Raw genomic sequence first — 23520 nt, forward strand, 5'->3', positions numbered from 1 at the left:
GGAATTACAGGCATGCGCTACCACGCCCAGCTGATTTTTTGATTTATTGTAGAGATGAGGTCTCTACACTTTTAAAATTAAGCCAATCCCTGAGCCTGCGCAGGCTCAGGGATTGGCTTAATTTTAAAAGTGTTTTCTATAGTTATTTATTTGACCCTTGGAGTTCATTAGACTCAAACTTAGGGGGACTCTTGGAAGATTCTTATCCAGACTTCAGGTGCTTAGATTCTTTTTTCAGCAGAGATAATTCCAGGTAAAATTACAACAGGGGCAAAGTTGTGTCTCTCTTTCACTCTAAAGTACATGCCATGATTTGGCCTAATATGTAAAGCCTTTATAGATTTTCCTTGAATTTGACTCTAACATTGAATGCCTTCAAACTTCCTCTTCATCTCTTTTTTCCCACTGACTCCTTTCTTTCATTTAAAAATTCACCGGACTTCCCAATGTTGATGAAATCTTATAACTGTGCCAGCTCTTTAGTTTTCTGTCAACATACTGAAATTTGTTTTTCTCCACCATCACCAAAACTGTTTTCAATAAATTACCAAAAGTCTTATGTAGCTAAATTCAGTGGGTACTTTAAACACCTCATCCTAACTTCTCTTCAGTGTTAGGCCATTTTGGCTATCATATCTTTTTTTTTAATTTTAATTTTTAAAGATGTGGGGTACAATTCAGGGTTAGGTATACAAATGTTCATTATGCAGGTACCCTTGTTGATGAGGTGTACCCCCCTCTCCCCCAGCAGATTCCCATTACTGCCAATCTCACCTCCCCAGGCTATCATATCTTTATTGAAACTCTCTTCTCTGCTCTTCTGTGACAGTGGGCAATCCTGCTCGCTTTCTAACATCTTCTTACTCTGTCTTTCATTTCTTTACTGATCCTTCTTTATCCTTTTGTTCTCTAACTGTTCTACATGGTCAATACCACAGTCTTTTTATCTATCCCTTTCTTTTATCTCAGAGGTTCCATCCATTTTCAAAACTCCAATGATCTCTTTCATGTTAACAAGCCCTAAATTACAATATCTCTAGCATTCAAATTATTGTCCAATATCTCTAACTTTGTACCAACGATTCCTACTTAAAGATGTCTTATCATTACCTCAAATTCAAGAAGTTCAAAGAACAACTCAAATATTTCATTATCTTCCTTGTTTATGGTATAGTGAAAGGAACACTGGACAAAGTATCAAGAGATTTGGGTTCCCTACTTCTCTCTCTGCCACTAACTTGGTATTTCCTAGTTTATTTCAATAAGAGTTCATTTTATGAAAATCACAATAAACGGTACCTTGGAGGGCACATATATGAATCTTCAAGGAACTAATTCTTGTTGGAAAGATAATATATATACATAAGTTCCTATGGCCCAAGTTAGAAAGTGATAAATACCATAAGAGAGGCCTAATTACTATTGTTATGATAGTTCAGAGGTATTTATGGATGATGACAAAATGAAAATGTTGAAACATTACTCTCCCTTCTTTCAAAACTATTTTGAGTTTACTATCATGTCGGAAACCATTCAAACAATCAGGTACTATAAAGTGTGGAAAGATTATTTTATTCATTATAAAACCATAACTCAGAGATTTCTAAAACAGAGTAGTAAGGAAGATATTTGGAGGGCAAGGTGATTTTTCTGATGTCCTTTGGAGTTATTTATTTATTTTTTTAGAATCCAGTGGCTTTCAGAATTGAAAGAGTTTATCTGTGATAAGACAATATCTCCAAATTTAATTGGAATTGAATTAATGTCAACAAGATGCCTTGCAAAAAGAATGACAACAATGGATTGGAAGACAGGAGAGCTGTGTTCACTTCTAGACCCAACACTGTCACTAACTAGTTGTATTATTTTGGACATTCAATAAATCTGTCAAAATGTTTTTTTCTTTCCTGAAAAGTACACCATTAACTAAAGAGCTATGAAAATAAATTTCCTGAAGTGCACTGCCACAAGAATCTAACAAGTTTGTAAAACAAGTTGTCAGATAATACACAGTGAATTTTGTAATGTCTCAACATCAAATTTCCCTATATAATTATACTATCTTGATAGCTTATCAAAAATCATGAAACTATAAATAGCCTTTTAGAAACAAAACAGCTTAACATACAAATAAAAGACATTTGTGTAGACTTTCCACAGTCAGTTATCCATTCAGTCAATAAGCATTAATTGAGTGACCAGTGTGTCAGGTCCTTGGAATACAGCAGTGAAGACAAATATTATGTGTTATATCTGCCCTCAAAGAGATCACAGTCTAGAATGGGAAACAGACAATTATAATAAAGGGAGATAAGTGCTGTGACAATGGTAAGAATAAGGGGACCACTGGAGCACAAAGAAGAGGACAAATACCTAAACTGGTCTTGCAGGGAGAGAGAAGTGATTTGGCAAGATTATTCCTGTAATGAGTTTTAGGTCTAGGACTAGAGGATATAGGCTAAGGAGGCATTTCAGGACGTGTATATTCAAATGCAACAATATATAGTCTGCTTGGGCTACTATAACAAAATATTTTAGATTAGATAACTTATAAACTACATAAATTTATTTCTTAAAGTTTGGGGAACTGAGAAGCTCAAGATCAAGGTGCTAGCAGTGTCTAGTAAAGTCCTAGTTTCTTATAGAAAAAGCTTTCTTGTTATGCCCTCACATGATGGACAGGGCAAAGCAGCTCTGTGGGGTCTCTTTTATAAGAGCACTAATCCCATCTTTAAGGGCTTCACCTACATTATTTAATCATGTCTGAAAGGCCATATCATCTAATATTATCACATTGGTAAATAGGGTTCCACATATGAATTTTGGGGAGACACAAATATTCTGACCATAGCAAATATCAAATAGTTTGAAAGAGAGCAAAAATACTTGAAGGGATTTGCAGATGGTTGGATACTGTGGTATAGTATATAAGTGTGCAAGCTCTGGAGTGAATCAGTCTGGCTTAAATTCCAGATCTGCAACTTGCCAGCTGTATAACCTTGGACAAATTACTTAATCTCTTTGGTCCTTGGTTTCTCATTTTGTAAATGAGAATTTGTAAAATCAGTACAACTTATAAATATACAATTTATAAATATAGGTTTGTTGTGGGAATTAAATAGGTTAAAACATGCAAAATGTTAGAACAGTATCTGGCACAGAGTAAACCTGTCTCCCTACCCACTTGAATGTCAACTCCAGGAGGGCAGGAAATTCAGCTGTTGAATTATCAGCACTTGGATAATGAGTGGCCCATGGTAGGCATTGTTTAATGAATAAATGGTTATCAACATAACTATTTCTTGTCATGGGTATCATTCTAAGAGCTAAGAAGATTGAATATTCTCAATTGTTTTCATGGTTGCCCTGAATATAGGCCCACAGAGTAAAGAAGGGAAAAGAACTAGGCAACTTAGCTGTTCAAATTTAAAGCTAGACTTTTTTAAAAAATAAAAGGATTTCTAGTTGAAATCATCTCTTGCCTCTCCTATATTTTTCAACATTCATAGCTCAATATTCATAGAGTGCTTGCTATATGCCAGGTACATGATAAACGTTTCAAATGCAAGATCTTGTTCAATCTACAGGACAATAGCACCATCATGTGATATGGGTGCTATTGTTACCTCCATTTTAAAGATGATAAAACAGGCTCAGAGAGGTGAACTGAGTTGCCCAAAGTCAGGTAGCTCATAAGCTGAGGAGCTAAAATTTGAACCTTGATCTGTTTGACCTGAATCTAGTTAGTATAGTACTTGACACATAGTTGATATGCAATAAATATTTATTGAATAAGTGGGTAAATGAATACATCAGTGCATCTATTCCTTTGCAGATTAATTTATAGGTTAGCTTTAATGGTTTTCATGACCTTGATAAGCTTAAGTCAATGTTAAGAGTAAGGGGTGTAGCCGGCTCGGTGGCTCAGCCTGTAATCCCACGCCTTTGGGAAGCTGAGCTGAGTGGATTGCCTGAGTCCGCAGGTTCGAGACCCGCCTGGGCAGCGAGACCTCATCTCTACAATAAATCAAAAAATCAGCTGGGCGTGGTAGCGCATGCCTGTAATTCCAGCTACTCTTGGAAGGCTGAGGCGGAAGGATCGCCGGAGCCCAGCAGGTCGAGGCTGCGGTGGCTGGGAGCGGTCACTGCACTCCAGTCTGGGCAACAGAGTGAGACTCCAACTCAAAAAAAAAAGAGTAAGGGGTGTGAGCCACAAAGAGAGGAATTCTCATAGAAAAACCTCTTGGCTAGAAATTCCAACTGAGAAAAGAGATCTGGATTTGCTTAGAAATTATACATACACACACAATCACATACATATGAACACACACACACATATACACATCAACAAGACAGTTTGGAATACCTTCAACATGCACATACAGGCACATGTAGACCTACAAACCTTTTTTTCAGTCTCATGTTTCTTTTGTCTTCTTAATACCCCTGAAAGGGTGTAAATAATAGAATGTCAGAGCTAGAAGGGACCTTGGCAATTACCTAATCAGATCCCCTCATGTTAATGCAAAAATTGAGGCTCTAGAGGGAAAGTAAATGCAAAGGTCACACAAGGAGTTAGAGTAAAATTAAGAATCTTGGTTTCCTGACTCACAGTTTGTTTTACTCTGTCACCATTTACCATCTCTATTTTATAGATGAGGTAACCGAAGCATCCTAAGAATGTTGATGGCCAGGCTCCTGCCACTTGTCTGCTGAAATAGGATTTGAAATCAGATCTCCTTTATTTTAAATATGAGGCTTGCTGTCATCCAAGTGCTTCTGTCTGGATGCCCAGAAGGAAGATCCTTTCCTATTGAATTAAATAGTGGACTGAGGGGTAATTTACAGAAAGCGTTGTCCTTTGTTAAGGAAAAATGTCCAAGTCTGCTTTATTTTCATTCCCAAGGAGGCTCCATGAAGGTAGGAATACTGTCTGTCTTCCTTATTGAATCCACAACACCTAATACAAAGGAAGGCACTTAATAAATATTTGTTGTTGAATGAGTGCCACACTAAAGGCAGAAAGGGAAAATAGGTTGGGTAATGGTTTCCCAGAGGTAATGGATGGACAATCTCATTAGTGCTGAAAAAGTAGGAATAGATGAGGAAAAGAGGTGGACGAAACCCTTAGACAAAGGAGAAGCTCTTTATCTTATTGAAGCTGCAATCACTCAGCAAAGGCAGAGTGGCTTGGTAGGATTGTGATTGGCAGAGATATTTAAACGAGGCTTCCTTAAAAAATTGTTACTCTCTACCCCACCCCCATTCTCCTTTAAATTTTGTTTCAGTCATTACCCAGGGACCGGATACAGAGATTCCTATGGGGAGTTCTAATGGGTCGATTCAATTTCATCTGGATGACGCCACTTAGCCAAGCATTAAGAGCTACAGCTCCGGGAAAGCAAACGACACAGAGAGGGGGAGAGAAAGAAATTATAACAGGGAGCAATAAATTCCTTCCTTCCCATCCTCCCCTATAACCCATTCACAAGACCTCTAGAAATCATCTACATTCACAAAACAGCCAGCTAGCAGAGCTGAACACACTGCAACCTCATCCCCCTCCTCCACTGCAGATTATATACCAACACTCCCTGAGCTATATAAATAATCACACGCTAGCGGTATCTATTGCTCGGTTGAGATACCCTGTGTCTACAACTGCAGTTTCTGCTGCTTTGGTTCATCTGTCAGATTGGAGGAGACGGAGGCGGAGGTGGAGGCGGAGGCCAAAGAGAAGAAGGGGGAGGAGGTAAAGGAGAAGGAAGGGGAGGAGGGAAGGGGGAGGGGAAGAGGAGGGGAAGGAAAATACTGGAGGAGGAGGGGGAAAAGAAACGAGAGGAGGAGGAGAAGGGGGAGGAGAAAGAGGCGGAGGAGGAGGAGAAAGAAGAGGAGGAGGAGAAAGAGGAGGAGGAGGAGGTGAACAACTTACCCTGCTGAGCTTTCTTTGGGGAATACGTGCATCAAGATTTAGATCCGCCTGTAAAATCTACACAAAGTATCTGCCACTACAGGTCTGACTCTTCCCCCACCCCGTTTTTTGTTTTTGTTTTTTGTGTTGTTGTTGTTGTTTTTTTCTTTCCGTTTTCTCTGCTGTGTCAAAGACCAAGACAGAACTATCTCTGTTTCTGGCTCCACTGCCAGTGAAGGAGTTTTCATTCAGACTTTACGAAGAGAGGTGGAGAAACCTAAAGACTCAGGAGAAGAGATTCTCTGAGCCAGATGGGGCATTAATTCTGCTTTTCTCAGCATGGATAAACCCTTTCCTCAAGGTAAGCCATAGAGATTAGCTTTTAAAGACCCCATAATTCTTTCTATGCAATGCACAGATTGCCATTCATTCCAGCCATCCTGTGCTCTGTGTGTGTGTGTGTGTGTGTGTGTGTGTGTTTGTGTGTGTGTGCGCGCGCGCGCGCAGGCGCGTGCGCGCGCAAGCGCATGGGTAAAATAAAATGAAAACCCTTTAATTGAGATTTAAATAAATCAGCTCTTGCAGAATCCTATCCATACTGGAAATTTATAAGCTGAGATAGAACCCCAAAATAATCCTTTTGTAGCCAGATGCCAATTTGATTTCTACTCTGTTGACCTTTAAATGCATTCTGGTACTTGCCTGAGCCCCCCAGAACGCAGCCTAACCACCCAAGCTGAGGACGTAGGGAGAGCCCATGCTGAGGCCAGTCTGGCTGCCCAGCGGGCATCCTGTCAGCGTGGGGTTAGTCTGCTATTGGCTCACAAGTCTGGGCTGTGCATCGTTCAGATTTCATCACATCACCTTGCCCTGGGTAGAAATGGCGCAAGCTGACACGGCATAACCCCCCACTTACATTGAGTCAGAGCATTGATTTAGAAATCTCTGGATCCATGCCTGCGTATGTGTGCACATGTCTCTGTGTGGCATATGGAAATTTTGTCAAAAGTGAGAACCTCTGAGCATGTCTAGCTATCCAGTAGGCATTTGATAAGACCTAGGGCAATGGTTTGCTGCACACTCCCTAGCACACATCTAACTAATTATAATTATCATTCACCTTTGCATTCTGCAAGCCAAGTTGGATGAACAGAAAACAGACCTTGAACTCTTAAATAGAAAATCTATTTTGAAATGTAAACTATTGTTGCTTTTCTGGGCATATTAAAACCTTGCTGTAACATGATGTGCTATCATATGAATTCAGATATACCAGGTGTTTAATTGCCTTCCCAACAAGTCAGCTAAATACATAAATAAAAATAAGACACAAGTTTGCAGTTTATCCACAATGAAGTGTTAGTCCTGTTCTCTTTGCCTCTGAACAAACATATACTAAGACTTTATTATAACATTCTATACATTTTGTTTCTTTGTGTTCTGTTTTTAGGTCTCTCTAGCTGTGAAACAGTCTAGATAGTGATCTGAGTGACTTGGATCTGAAGGTCTTTATTGAGAGTTGAGGAGTTGAGTAGTGAGGAAGTAAAGAACCTAAAGGAAAGGAGGCTAATTCTTCATGAAAGGTTTGAAACCGATAAATACAGCCAACAAACTCAACATAAAATTTAGAGCATTTGGACAAGAAAGGCCTTTATACCCCCTCATTTTGCAGAAGAAACTGAGGTCTGAAACAGAGGTCACGTGCCCACAGTCACACAATGTAGAGCTATCATTAGAATTAGAACTTAAGTTTCTTGCGTCTTGTAAAAGGATTTGGGAGTTAAAGAAAGATTCCTACTCCTTAAATGAACAACTAACTTCCCAGAATTTTCCTCAGAATTAGAAGCACATGAATTCATTTGGTATTACAATTTTTTCCCGTATTGCTCATCACCTATATCTTTAACAATGCAAAGTCTTAGAACTGCAAGACTCTCTGGTTTGAAATAAGCTGCTATGAGTCTTAATGAAACTATTAAAGTAATGAATAGGACTGGGGTAGCAAAGTGACAAGTTAAGAGTTAAATGTGGTGAGAACCTGGCAGCTCCAGCAAGATGTATGTGGTAGGAGGGAGGCCCAGTCAGTGGCAGAGAGGTTAGTAATGTAAACTATATACAACTTGGTATTTGTAAGGGGGGAGTGCTTTGATAGAGATGCAAATGCTTTTGCACAGAGAGGGATTTTTAGAGAGCAGACTTTGGAACAGTAGAACTAAGAAAACACATAAAGCCATAGCAGAAACTCCCCTATGTTTGCTTTCAGTTATTCTGAGAACGAGTGTATATAACAGCAGCACATAGAAAAAAGCAACACACCTCAGAGCCGTTACACAGTAAGGTAGAAAACAGCACTGAACCCATGGGAGTGGGAGAAAACAGGAGCTAGGCTCTCCTTCTCTTCCCCCCTCTTTGAAATCAACATTGAGTCATACTGTGTCAGAAAGGATTTATCATAGAAATCAGAACAGTGTTAGCATAAAAGGGCTTTAGATAGGAAAGTTTTCAACTTTAGTCTCAACATGGCAGATTTTAGGTTCCAGGGAGAAAGTACATTTTCTTTCATTAACAATCATTAGCATTTCTTGAATGGATTTAGATTTCTAGTCCCTAAATTGGCATAAGAAAAGAAATTTTTATTTAGGTTGAACATAGCAAATTCAGGGCTACAGAAAAACTGTTGAGAAAGCTATGAGCACCTGGCCAGAGAGACCAAGATGGGAGTGGGTTTACAATGCATCATTCATTACTGCAGAGGCACTACGTGACAAAAATCACTAGATCCCATCAATGTGCAGCCAAGACTTGTAATCACCTTGACTTTCTATTTAATAATATGTGATGTGTACATTCTCTTTCTCTCATTTGATAGAATATAGAATCAACTAACAGCACAGTCCATTTTCTAACTGCTGCTGCTCACAATGAATGGCTCTTTAATGGGCGGATTTCTGAAATATAAACATTCATGTAGTGGTAGTTTTTCATCTAGTCTATGTGCTGCAGCAGTCTCTTGCCTATTCCTTTCTCAACATATTTTTCTCTCTAACCTTCCTTTACAGTGTCTATTTCAGTTCATCTTGCTAGCCAGATAGGATTCAGCATGTCCAGAATGGCAAACAATTTATTGTCATTTAATCCTTTTAAAAATCCTACTCAACATCCTGATTTTACCCAGGTCCTACTGTCCACGGTATTGCAGATCTTCCACACTACATCTAGAGTCCATTAGAAAAAAGACTTTACAGATCAGAAAGAAAGCTTCTGAGTTCATCCTTTCAGCTCCCTTACCTGTAAGCAAGACAGTACCTCATCATTCCAGGCTGATGCCCACAGTTTCCTTTAATCATCAAATCAAGCATATCAACTCCTCAGTCTTGCAGAAATCTAATCAATATTCAAATATGCCTTCTCAACCTAAACACCATATACCCTTCTGCCCTCCAGACAGGATCCCCTTTGAACACAGTTTGTTATTGGCTCTGAGTCATTTATATTATGACCTAGATTTCTCCACACTTCTGGGCATGTTCCTGAGGTACCTAGTGACATCCCTGGAATTCTGTCTGTGGAATTTCACATGATTATCTCTTGTAACTTTGAGAACTTGTATACCTTCATTTGAAACATTGCTTCTTGGAATTTTCAATATGTTTTGAATCTACTTTCTTTTGGGAAAAATCAATGAGTAAACTGCATCTAGCATGTATATTATCGTTCTTACAGTGTAAAGGACTTGAAGGCCTCCACATATTCTTTAGCTGATTAATGGGACATAAATCCATTTTTTTGATAAATTTGTCAAAAGACTCTTCCCAGTCCAAAGCTTCTACATCCATGTACCCTCCAAACCAAATGAAAAATGTGTTCTTTTTTATTTGGGTGCCCAAATGAAAACTGCCTATTCTTTTTCAATGCTGAGAGTATAAAACTATAAAGATTTAGCAAACATATAGATGGCAGGTTGCAGGGGGCTTTGAGTGCAGCTAGATAAAGGAGACATACATTTTGCTTTGGAATACTCAAAGAAGGGAACATTGCCTAACTTATCCTCAAGGACTTGAAGATGCAGATGGTATGAATAAAAAGAATTATTTTATCAAATTGTGTAGTTATAGAAATACCATAATGGAGCAAAGTCCTTCAAGATTATCTGGGCCACCCCTATAATTATATAGATAATGAAACTGAAGCCCCCCAAAAGCAAGTGACTTGACAAAGGTGATGTAGATATTTTAGTCTTAGAGTCTTCATAGTGTTTATTTTCATTCTCTTGTGCTGTGTTTATTTAACACCAAAACAGCTAGTAAAACGTGAAATTTTTGTCAGTCTGTTTCTTTGATGCGATGTGCCAAACATGTTATTTTTAACCAAATTAAATCTTTTTTTCAAAATATGAACAGATGCAAATTTTGCTAATTAGGTTTGCATGGGGATATAGCCTCAAAAGTCAACTGAATCTAGTCATATTATTAGCCACTGAGTTCTTTATTAACTGCATCTTTATTTTTCCTGTTATTGAGCCTTGGGCCCATTTCAGTGTTGTGTTTGCTTGCTTATGGAAGCCTAATCAAGCACTGTCCTCCATTGCTTGTTCATTTCTATTACTCATTCAAGCTATCCATCACATACAATAGTGTGAGTAATTGATCTATTTTGAGAATTTCTGAAATTTGATGGATTTCAAATATATACTTTATTCATACTAGTGTCCCCTAGGTCCTAATGCTTCCAGGATGCCTCTTGGATTTGTGTTCAGGTTTTCTTGTGTACATCTTTTTGGCTCCAGTTTTCTCGGTGGTGTGATGTAGCAGTCTACTGTTTGTACAATATTTTTTCTCATGGTCATCATTATCACTTCTAGGCTTTATCAAATCCTTCAGGGAATGATCACCCACCTCTTTCTCATTGTGATACAATGGAGATGCAAACATATGTTTTCTAGATATTCAATTTATCTTAAATATGGTATAAGAATGCTGCTGCCCTTTAAGAAAACCAATTTATTGTATAAGGTTGAGATGTAGAAAAGCATTACAGGCATATTCTGCTTGGTAAATCCCATCAATGTGGAGTTGACTCTGGGTGGTAATAGGTACAATTACAGATGATATTTGAAATAATTCAGGGCTTGTCTGCTATAGTTCCTTCATCCCCAGTATTACTCCCATGTATACAAAAGTTTGATTCTGGAGCCACCATGCCATTTAAAAAGAATCACTTCTTCAGTAAGTTAAAGCATTCCACAAGATGAAGACAACCACGAGATCATTGGTCTTGGCTTCCTCAAACTCTTGGGAAGCCTTTTTTTCCTATTACTCTACAAACAGTTTAATTACTGCCCTCTGTATATCTGCCGTATCTCTGCCATTATTGCATTCTGCTTGCTTGCCTGTATTCACTGAATTAAGCAATGTCCTTTCTCATGTGTTTATTTCTGTTTGTCATAAATTACACTGAAAGGAGAATTTTGATTGGATATATATATATATTATATATATGAGCAACTTCTCATGGGAGACTTTTGAGGTTTGTTCTTTTGCTTCAGCACTGCTTCAGAAAGTGGTCTTTGCATTTAACATTAGGTTCAATTTATATTAGAATTCTGATGCTCAAGGGTTACACTTTTCTGCTAGTAAATACCTGAGTGTGTTAGCTGCTGCTGTGAACCTAGGTGTTTAATGGAATAGCGAAAGAATCAACTATATAATTTTTGTTGCTAAATTGCTTTATAATCTAGATGGAATGACCAGATTTGCTTATAAAGAAGTAGGTGAGGCCAATTACAAAATAAAGGTGTAACATGAAGACTACTGTAAAGCAATTGAAGGTAGTGATGGTGATAGGGCCTGAGCTTTGTTGATTCCCCACAAAAGACTTATTTCTGTGCGTTCTCATTTATTGTCTTTATTCCTTCTCTCCTAGGATTTTCTGATGTACCTTGAGGTCCATGTAACTACAAGGGCTCCTCTTTATCACCATAAGTGCCATCCAGACCCAAAACCACTCAGAGCTAAAAAAATCAAGGCAAAATGGATGCTGCAGTGACAGATGATTTTCAACAAATTCTGCCTATTGAACAGCTGCGCTCTACTCATGCTAGCAATGATTATGTGGAAAGGCCTCCAGTCCCCTGTAAACAGGCCCTCTCAAGCCCTTCCCTTATTGTGCAAACCCACAAATCTGATTGGTCTCTGGCTACCATGCCCACTGCTCTCCCCCGCAGTCTCAGCCAGTGCCATCAGTTGCAGCCCTTGCCTCAGCATCTGAGCCAATCTAGCATTGCCAGCTCAATGTCCCATAGCACCACTGCCTCTGATCAAAGGCTCTTGGCCAGCATTACGCCCTCACCTTCAGGCCAGTCCATCATCCGAACCCAGCCTGGAGCAGGGGCCCACTCAAAGGCTGATGGTGCTCTGAAGGGAGAAGCTGAGGAATCTTCAGGGCATCCTACTGAGCACCTCTTCATCTGTGAGGAGTGTGGGCGCTGCAAGTGTGTCCCCTGCACAGCAGCTCGCCCTCTCCCCTCCTGCTGGCTGTGTAACCAGCGTTGCCTTTGCTCTGCTGAGAGCCTCCTCGATTATGGCACTTGTCTCTGCTGTGTCAAGGGCCTCTTCTACCACTGCTCCACTGATGATGAAGACAACTGTGCTGATGAGCCCTGCTCCTGTGGGCCTAGCTCTTGCTTCGTCCGCTGGGCAGCCATGAGCCTCATCTCCCTCTTTCTACCCTGCCTGTGCTGCTACCTGCCTACCCGTGGATGCCTCCATCTGTGCCAGCAGGGCTATGATAGCCTCCGGCGACCAGGCTGCCGCTGTAAGAGGCACACCAACACTGTGTGCAGAAAGATCTCTTCTGGTAGTGCACCCTTTCCCAAAGCCCAGGAAAAGTCTGTATGACCTTCCCACAAGATGGATCCAGAGCTTTTTCCTCCTAGACCCCATCAGTAAAACATAAGGCCTCATCTTTGGAGAGGGGGAAGAATAATAAACTAGCCAAAGTTAGGGCCTCACTTATTTTGTTCCTGCAGTTGTCAGGAGAATGACCGAGTACATCCTGGTGCAGGATGCCTTGTTCTTTCTTGCAGTATCTATCCCACTACTCTTAGTCCTATTACACCCCGCCAGCTCAGCCCTTATGGCTGTCATGGCAAATTCAGGTGACATATGGGTATGAGGTTTGGACACTGAGGACTGACAGAGCCAGCAACGTGGAGGTTTAGGGGCTCCCCAATGTAATGCCTCTCGATGCAGGCTCTGATCGTCACTCTGCTTTCCACCATACCTTTGGAAGCTTTCTTCTGAGTTGGTTTTCACAGGTACATGTGGAAGAGCGTTCAACCTTCCAGGGAATATGACCCCTTCTCCCTGTTACAACTCTTCTATTCTTTATCCCTCTGTCTCTCCCTCTCCTTTTATTTCACTATCCTGTTCTATATTCTGTCCCTCTTCATCCTCACCCTCTCTTTTGCTTTTCCTCTTTCTTTCATTTGTCCCCTCTTTGTCACACTAATCCTTTCTCTCCCTGTATTTCTATCTCGTTTGATACATATTTTTCTCTCTCTACCTGTCCTTTCTCTTTCTAACACGTCCAAAAGTGCTGACTTTCCATAGGTGTTTCCTTAGACGCCAAATTTTGCTATGCTATACTACTTACTAATTTTTATTAAGGGAAATGGATTACTGTAATGAACTGATCACTAGCAATAGTCTGTATCCCGACGTGTGTGTGCACTCACAACCACTCTCACTTGTTTGTGAGCATATGAGGCAAAGTTAACTTACATTTCCAGGTTTAATTCGTTGGAATTTTTCTCCCTTTCCCAATAATCGACTTATAGTACTGACAGATTCCACTAGCATGTTGAGTAGGGTAGTAAATCAGGATGCTCATAACTTTGTATGTCTGACCCAAGTGCCAAAGGCAGACGTGCTTTATAGCTAAATGAACAAAGCAAAGGATATTACAGAGGTATGTTCTCTCTTAGAAGCTAATTGCCCTGAGACTGCATGGCTCAGGCTTTAATAATGGACATAAAAAGTCATAAAACTTTAGAGCTGGAAGGAATCTTAACTGCTAATCTAGTTCAATGCCCATATTTTACAGATGGGAAAACTGAGGCCTGGAGATAGAAAGGGACTTGCCCAAGGCCACACACTGAGTTAATAGTAGAACTGGGACTGGAATACAGGCCTTCTGACTCCTAGTTGAGTATTCTCTCCCCTGTACCACATTGAGTCATGGGATTTTTTCCTAAGACTCTATTAACAGTGACAGAAAGCCATTTCCATCCCATTTCTTTTCAGGAACCATGCCAAGTTAGTGTGGCGGTCTTTCTGCAGTGCATGGTGGGTAGCTAATTAACTATCATGCATTGAGGCTACCCCCAGTGGACATCACCTTTGACCCTGTCACCTTGTAGAAGCTCAAGTGTGGAAAAGAAAAGCTTAAAGAAGCCCTAACCAAGCTGTATCTTCGCCATTGTGTCTACTCTTTGCTGCACACACTGTGCTTGCTCCTGGCTTTGTCTGCAATGGCAGCTGCCTGAGAACCTAAATTTCAGCAACAGTGAAAAACTGAGATGAAAGATGTATAATTCAGAGAACTGACTTCTCTTAAAAAATACAGAGAGCCTGTGCTGTGAACCCCCTTCAAAGGGAAAAGGCTGCAGTGGTGATGGCAGGCTCCTAAAGACTGCTGCTAAAAAAAACACAAGAATTATATAGTTTCCCTCTGTAAGTGAATCCAAAATTCACTGAGGAATTCAGAGATTGAGGGCACTTGCTTGAAATCAAGGTGCTCCAACTTAGTTTAGGACTTCCAGACTCTAGCTTTATAGATCATCTCTTTTAAAGTGTGCATGGGTGTGTGTTGCAGGATGGAGAGGTGGGGAGAAGAATATAGTCATACACAGGGGAAAGAAGGGGACATCCATGTCCCTTTTTTGGGTACACAATTACAGAAATGTGTGCCACTTAGCCTTTGTTGGTTCTAAATCTTTCTGAAGTGTACTGACATTTGGGCTGCACACAGCCCCACACCTTCACTTACACCTCCTCCTCTAGAATTGCTTTGCTCTATTTTTGTATATATAAATATGTTATGATGATTATTAATAATGTTAATGATATTGCTGCAAATGGTGCCATATATAAGGTTAGGCTTCTTGGAATATTTATAAACCCAAACCAATACCTGTAACCTCTTATATTGCTTTCAGATCCTTCCATTTTAAGTCACTTTTTTAAAATCTTACAAGTCTGCCTGGTTGTACTTTAAACTTACCTACCCCTAAAAGCTGTGCCCAGTTCTCTGGGTCAAGCTGGATGGTGATGAGTAGCAACACACACTTCTCTCTGCTTCTGCCTGAAATTTACTTAGAGCTCAGTTATCTAAGGATTCTCTGACACTAGTGCATTGTACCTGGAGCTAAAGTTATTCTATGGATGTTTGCTTATTAGTTTCAGGCCCCCAAATAACACAAGTCCCTCCTCCTTGATATCCCAATATTGCAGTCCTTACTCAGGCAAATTGTGCACTGCCAGAGGGGCCCTGGGCTCTGCCATACACCCAGAGGAGCTCTTCTCAGTGTATTTCTAAATGGCCTTACACTTGGTAGGAGAAACTGAAGGGTTACTCAAACGCAGTTGCAATCTGCAATCTGCTGCTGAGTCAGGGCTTTTACTTGTGTCCAAGTTGGCCTGATATGGACTGCATCTGGTTTACGTATAGATGGGTCCTGTTGGGGTATGCGCATGGATGTGTGAGTGAGTGTGCATATGTATCCCTTCTGTGATTTTATATATAAATATATATATGTAAATATATATTCACACATCTCTATATATTTTAATGTATTGCACATGTATATTTAAAATATATACGAAAGAACTCTAAATCCTGCAGAGAGGCTCTGTTTTCATTATTTTTCTTTGTGTCATCTACTATATAAACAGGAATATTTAGAGGGTGTTTCCTGCTTAACATTTTTTTGCAGTTAAGTCATCTGTTACCCCCTTACTCTACTGCTTTCCACATATATTGGTCCCTTGATACATCTCATATGGTATTAGCCAAGACTTTCCTTTGGTTGTGGCCCATCTTCCCTCATCACAATAGCTATAATAAATATAGTGAATACATACAGTGCTTGCTATATGCTAAACACTATTTTTTATATATTACCTATATTAGCTAATTCAATCCTCAAAACTCTACAGTGTAGGTATCATTCCTATCTCTATTTTACAGATGAGAAAACTGAAGCACAGAGAGGTTAAATGACTTGCCAAATATAACAATTGTAAATGGTAGAGCTACAATTTAAACCAAAGTGAATGCTCCAGAGTCAGGTATAGAAGTCTGGAGCAAAATGTAAACCATTCTTGAGTAACAAGCCTTAAACGGTGAATACTCTTTTCCCTAACTCCAGTTCCCCACCTGCAGCTTAGGAGTTGAAATAAGTGTACTTCTATATTCAAAGTAAAGCAATATTTACAGACATATATTAGCTGTCTTGCTTACCAAAATGGTGTCATTACAAACTTCTCCACTACTTCCCTTGAAAATATGCTTACAGCCAGTTACCGTTTCTCAAAGAGGTTATGATGTAGAGCTAGTAGAGGAACATTTTTATTTGTGCCAGAGACGTTAAGTGGTTGTTTAGCCTTATCTTTATTGGCCAGGGAAAACTAATTCAATGTTTTTCTGCACAAAGTAGAACTGAATCCATTTTTGGAATTTGAGATTTGTTGGAGCTGGTGACATTCACACTCATTTATTATATTGAGTGCATTCTTCTGATTCAAATGTAAGCAATCCACTGATGACCATTGATCCATCTAATAACTTTCACCATCAGCTTCTTCACACTAAGAATCCTTTACCCTAGCATGATTTCAGAGCCAATAGGACCTTAAAGAACATGTAGCCCAAGGTCAACATTTTATAGTCGGAGAAAAAGATGCACAGAGAAGGAAAATGACATATCCAAGGTCACACAGTTCTGAGTTTGAGTGGAATTATGACTTTATTCCAGAGTTCCTAACTCCCAGGTATATCTTAGCCAGTGTTTCTTAGAAAATAAGGTTTGAAGCAAAAGTTTATGTGCAATCCTGGGGATTAGGAGTACGGAAAAGGGTAATAAGGTAGAGAAGGAAGAAGAACAAACATAAAGGGGTATATCACTGAGTTGGCCACAATCTGTTTCATAGCAAGCTAATTTCTCAATCTTTTATGACAAGCCATATGAAACTACTACATCTCCCTACAGCCCATCTGGGGGAGGAAGGGAGAAGAACTCATCTGCTAGCTCCCATCTCATTGGTCAAATTCTTCCCCATGTGATATTAACTTCTCTGCATTTTTGGGTAGGGTATGTGTGAGTACCCAAGCATGTTCCTTGGTATCTTATGCCTAAGCAACCATGGAAAGCATTATGACTCCACTACAGACAGCTAGGCAAGTGTGTAGTATAGGGAGATGTTTACACTTAAAGTGTTACACCAGGGTGGTGCTTTTCCCTTACATCTTCAATCACATTCATTTAAGATGAGTTATACATAACCTATCATGTTTAAAGTACATAGGGCTTTATTGTGACCCTCAGAAATATACCACATTTTTCTTCCTGAACCTATGTGTTATCTAACTTGTTTCAAAGGGCTTCTTTTTATATGAAAATGAAGTCCCTAGTTCAATTAAAGGAATAACAATGTCTAAAAATATCCTTCTTAAAAATAATTTTGTTGACTGGGCTCGGTGGCTCAGCCTATAATCCCAGCACTTTGGGAGACTAAAGCGAGTGAATTGCCTGAGCCCGCGGGTTCGAGATCAGCCCAGGCAACTTGGCGAGACCTCGTCTATACAACAAATCAAAAATTATCTGGGCATGGTAGCGCGCGCTTGTAGTTCCAGCTACTTGGAAGGTTGAGGTGGAAGGATCACCGGAGCCCAACAGGTCGAGGCTGCGGTAGCTGGGAGCGTGCCACTGCACTCCAGTCTGGGCAACAGAGTGAGACTCTGACTTAAAAAATAATAATAATTTTCTTTATTTTTATAACTTTAGGGTACAAGTGATTTTTTGGTCACATGGGTGTTTTGTAGAGTGGTGAAGACATCTGGACTTTAAGTGGACATGTCAGCCCTATTAGTGCACATTGCATTCAGTAGGTAATTTTTCATCCCTCACACCTTCCCATTTTCCCTCTTCTGAGTCTCCAGGGTCCTTTGTGCCATTCTATATGCTGTTGCAGACCATTAGCTTAGCTCCCACTTATAAGTGAGAGAGGTTGTTACTCAAAATATCCTTCTTAGTATAAAAAGGAATTTCATCTTATTTAACTTTTCAAAAAGCATATCTAAGTCAACATATGTACGTAAATGCACACATGCTCAGCTAGGCTCCAACAGCATAATAGCAGAAAAACTGGTCAAGCTAACAAATTCAGAAAACATTGGCTAAGCAAGGTATTTTGCAACATGAAAATAAAGCAATCTGCTGGTTGACTGCCCTTTTTGGGTTATATCTTCATTTTTATTTATTTATTTGTTTGTTTGTTTTAAAGATGTGGGGTACAATTCAGGGTTAGGTACATAAGTGGTAATCATACAGGTGCAGTTTCGGCTTCCCATTGGTCCTTACTTCACCTGGTTTGGGATCAGGTACCCTTATTAGCATTATGTGCCTCCCCTCCCTCCCTCCCCTGGCAGTGACCCACTACTGCCAATCCCTTTCATGTAGTATTATGATAAATGTTCAGGGTCCACTTATGAGTGAGAACATGCGGTACTCAGTTCTTTGTTTCTGTGATAGATCTCTGTGTATGGTGTTCTCTAAATCCATCCATGTTCCTGCAAAACCCATAAATTTTGTCCTTCTTTATAGCTATGTAATATTCCATCATGTATATGTACCACATTTTTTTATCCAGTCCACTTTCAATGGGCAGCATGTTTGGTTCCATGTTTTTGCTATTGTGAATAGAGCCACAACAAACATGTGTGTGCAGGTATCTTTTTTATAGGATGATTTGAGTTTCTCCGGGTATATTACCAGAAGGGGGATCGCTGGGTCGTATGGAAGGTTGGTATTTAGATCTTTTAAAATTGCCACACTGTTTTCCACAGAGGTTGTACTAGTTTACATTCCCATCAACAGTGTAGAAACGCTCTCTTTTCCCCACATCCTCTCCAGCATCTATTGTTTTTTGAGTTATTGATGATGGCCATCCTGACTGGAGTTAGGTGGCATCTCAGTGTGGTTTTGATTTTCATTTTCATTTATTTGATGATTACTGAGGCTGGGCATTTTTTTTTTTTTTAATGTCTGTTGGCTGCTCGCATGTCTTCTTTTGAGGAGTGTCAATTCATATCTTTTGCCCACTTTGTAATGGGGCTTTTTTTTTCTTTTCAGCATGTTTAAGTTGTTTGTAGATCCCAGATGTTAGGCCTTTGTCAGATAAACAGTTGACACATATTTTTTTCCCATTCTGTGGACTGTCTTCCCACTCACTTAATGGTTTCTTTTACTTTGCAGAAATTTTTCAGTTTGATGAGGTTCCACTTTTCTATCTTTTCTCTTATGGCATGGACTTTTGGAGTTTTGATCAGGAATTGGTTGCTTATTCTAATTTCTGTAAGGGTGTGACTGGTTTTTAAAAAATATTTCAGTCACTAATTATGATATCACATAGACACATTGTAAGAGTTATGCTATCTCTTATTCTTAAACACAATAGTTCCCTGTGTCCTATAGACCATTCTTACATGAAGTCAAATCATTTAGTGATAAAAACATTTCATTGATATGCTTTCATATTTATGTATAAGGCCATAAAAACATTGAATTCATTCCACTGATTTAATTCTTGATTTTTATATAGGAAAAGATGAGTGTAAGGGAATTCTGAACATTTTTCTAGGTGAATGATGAAATCAAGCTAGGACCCAAAACAATCTAGCAAAACTCTTCTCCAATGACTTCTACTTTAGTAAGCCTTGTAGTTACTTCTCAGCCTTCATTGTAACTGATTCATCAGAAGCATTTGATATAGCTGTTCACTCTGTCCTCCTAAAATCACTTTAACCACTTTGACTTCCAGGACACCATGTTTTTCTGATTTTCCTCCTACTTCACTGACTGCTCCTTCTCTGTCTCCTTTGCTGGATTCCCCCATCTCCCTCACCTCTTCATATTCAAGTGTTCCATGGAGTGTTAGTGCATATCTACTCTTTGGGAGCCATTCATGTGATAATAACTCTAAAAATTATATCTCCAGCATGGACTACTCCCTAACCCCAACCCCATTCATATCACCAATTGCCTATTTCATACCTCTAATATCTAGTAGACATTTCAAACATCATATGTTCAAACAAAGCTGGACTTTTCCACCTCAAATCTGACCTCTGTAGCCTTTTTTATCTCCTTTAATGCCAATTTCAACACCTTAGTTGCTCAGATAAAAAACTTTGTAGTCATCCACTAGACTTTTTATTAGCTGTGAATGTAGCCACAATTTTCAACCTTCAAATCCTTGTTTAGTCTTCTCCTCTGATGATTTAGTAACCCCTTTGAACCTATGACCTAAGGTTTGATAAGGTTTGATAATATTGAAATTCTTGACCCCTTTATCCTAATCTAGGCCCATATCCTTACCTTAATCCTCAAAGTTGTCATCACAAGCACTACCAGTGTTGCTGCTTTTAAAGGCCAAGATAGACAAGACAGAAAAAGGCATCTTGGGAATGACACTGGTTATTGTTAGGAATCTTGCTGTCATTAAGTTATATATGTTTGCTCTCAGATGTATATGTCGGTCAATCTCTTAGAGAAGAAGAGGGTAATTCTGACCCACAAGTTGTCATTTTCTAACTAACAAGGCAATCTGTTTTACTGTACCAGATATCAATCACGTCTCTCATGGTAAAAGACACAGATGACCAGAATCTGGAAGCTTCCAAGTACTTGAAGAACTGACTAACTCTGCTGAAAACAGAGGCAGCTATGTAGGCAAACACCCTAGCTTTATTAATATAAGACTTTAATATCAAGCCACATGCATACTCTTCTACTGTAATAAGATGGGGTGAACCATACATGAACCCTGAAGAGTCATTTTGAAGCTATGTCCTAAGGCCTAAACTAAATGAGATCAAATGACTCTCTTAGCTCTTTTTTTCTAGGCCCATACCTTAATCTTCACCTTCAAAGTTTTACCACTCTAGTGACAAAAAGAAAAACTAAAAATAAAATCCAATGAAAGGGACACTCATTTGTTTTATTTCTGCCAATTATTTATTTATTCATATATGCATTTATTTATATAAAAATGTTTGTATTATATGAAGTTTCCAAAAGACTCTGATATTCAGCTTTATAGACTTGGATAGAAAACCATGTGTTTTTGGATGGGGACTCACATACCAAAACTTAACAGAATTCGTTTTGGGACACTCATTTCTATAATATCAGAGATTAGTTGGCTTAAACAATTTTACTCCATGATTTTTTTTTTCTAAGGGTTCCCTTCCAATGGTAGTAAATTCCTTCCAAGGAGGAGAAGGCCTCAGGTCCATTTTAATACATAAACCATGTTGAAAGAAAGAGAGAAAAAAGTAGTGGGAAGCAATAGTAAATATGGATCCAGAAAGAAAAACAAGGATTAAGAAAATGAGCCATGTGAAAGAAAAAAGCTCTATAACCAGTTTGTTCCTTTCACCTAAAAAACCATTTTACTAATTCCTTGGCTCATTTGTACTCCTTTTTGACCCTGACTTGTGTCAACACTTTTCTTCTTCTTCAAACTCCTACAGCTCTTCAGCGGGAATGATTCATTCTCGCTTTCTCTCTCTCTCTTTCTCTCCACCCTCCCCCCCGCCGTGTGTGTGTGTGTGTGTGTGTGTGTGTGTGTGTGTGTGTGTGAGAGAGAGAGAGAGAGAGAGAGAGAGAGAGAGAGAGAGAGACAGAAGTGGATGGAGACCTGACCTCTCTCCTAGTGGTTCAAAGTTAGAATATGCCACTGACACTATCTGCCTTTCCAACTTCTGTTGAGGATATGTTCCATAGTACTTGGATAACATAATAAATGACAAAGTTTCTCTCCTTCAGAGAGAAATGCAAGACTGGATTTATAGTTTTCCCTGGATTGGTTTCTTCTGAGTCAATGTGGTGTTGTGGAAATCATAGTACCCTGAGACCAATTAAATCAGAATCTTTGGAGGTAGGACTGAGGAATGAATTTTTTAAAGCTCCCAGGTGATTATAATATGCAAACAGATTTCAGAAAGCCCAATCACTTCATTCTATAAATGCAGATAGTGAGGCCAAGAGAGGGAAAGTGACTTACTCATAACCACACAGTGAGTCAGTGACAAAGTTAGGAGTATAAGAATTCAGGTCTGCAGGCTACTAGGCCAGAGTTCTTTTCTTTATACTACACATTTTCTTTCTCTTCCCTATGCCTTATCTGGACCTTTGCTTTCCTAATCTATGTGATGAAAATAATAAAGCCTAGAGATTTCACGAGAATCATTGAAGCAGAAGCATTTTTAATGTACAAGTTTTCATATAAGTGCAAATGAATTAATGTATGACATATGTGTGAGACTGAGTCCCTAAAACAACATAATGAAAGTTTTTTATTTTAATCAGCCGGTCATTTGGGTTATGGGTCTACCTGATAACATGTATCAAGACTGAACACATATAGGTTGTATGTGACTTGAAACTGAACTTGGCCTCAGTGACAATCAAAATTAGGAGTTGAGAACAGAAGTCATACTTTTTTCTCTTTCCCTTGCTGGAATAGGGGTAAAGAGAAATATAAAAGCAATGGGATATTTGGACTTTTTATACTCAGTCAACTACAACACAGCCTTAGGACTGAACTAACCAAGGGTTTCTTTCTTTCTCCCTCCCTTCCTTCCTTCCTTCCTTCTTTCTGATGGGCAGCTATAAAGAAATATTTTATTTTGAATTAATCAGATATTTGTCATTATGTTTCAAATCTCAAAATATTATCCTCCAGATAACACAATTTAGTGTCTTTACATAGCAACTGTATTTTGTGTTTTGATAGTTTAGGCACATTTCAATGATTTCAGATTTGATTTTGTGGTTTCATTATAAGACAGCTTACACACCAAACTCAAACAATTAGCCCAGGGTTTCCATGGCCCTGGTTGAAGGGAGGAGGTCAAAAAAGGATGTCACTTCTGAAAGGCAGTACCTATGGAAAGCCAAGAGGGAGGGTTTGACGACTAGGAGGAATTTCTGTTACAGAAGCCAGAAAGGAGAGGAGGGCTTTCTGGCTGATCTGAGGAAGTAAATTATTTGGGGATCTAATACTCCCAGAATAATCTGTAACCACAAGAAGCACACTTCCTGAACTTTAGAGCCTTAGAAGAAGATATTTATATTCCTTCCTGTGCAGATATTGGGAATTTCCAGAGGGGGCCTTTTCTATTCCCCTAGGAGTCATACATCTGTCTACTTGTTTATTTGGTAAAAATGGAATTCGGTACCATTTATAAAATGAACCTTTTGTGTCTTCTTTATTTTGAAAGAATAATACACATTCTCAATTCATTATTTATTTTTACCAATGATT

General features: G+C 39.2%; 1 protein-coding gene across 1 annotated transcript in view; it reads left to right on the forward strand.

Moving 5' to 3' along the window:
- The window catches only part of SPRY3 (sprouty RTK signaling antagonist 3), a 116954-nt gene extending 103464 nt beyond the window's left edge, over positions 1-13490 (forward strand). Inside the window, exons 2-3 of the mRNA XM_008050798.2 lie at positions 6105-6272; positions 11834-13490. Coding sequence (XP_008048989.1) covers positions 11941-12807 — 867 coding nt within the window. The 5' untranslated portion in view covers positions 6105-6272; positions 11834-11940 and the 3' untranslated portion in view covers positions 12808-13490. The remainder of the gene's footprint in view (positions 1-6104; positions 6273-11833) is intronic.
- Positions 13491-23520: the final 10030 nt, after the last annotated feature.

The sequence above is a fragment of the Carlito syrichta genome, unplaced genomic scaffold (genome assembly GCF_000164805.1).
Source record: "Carlito syrichta isolate Samal-C Ts95f unplaced genomic scaffold, Tarsius_syrichta-2.0.1 Scaffold62547, whole genome shotgun sequence".
Taxonomy (NCBI): domain Eukaryota; kingdom Metazoa; phylum Chordata; class Mammalia; order Primates; family Tarsiidae; genus Carlito; species Carlito syrichta.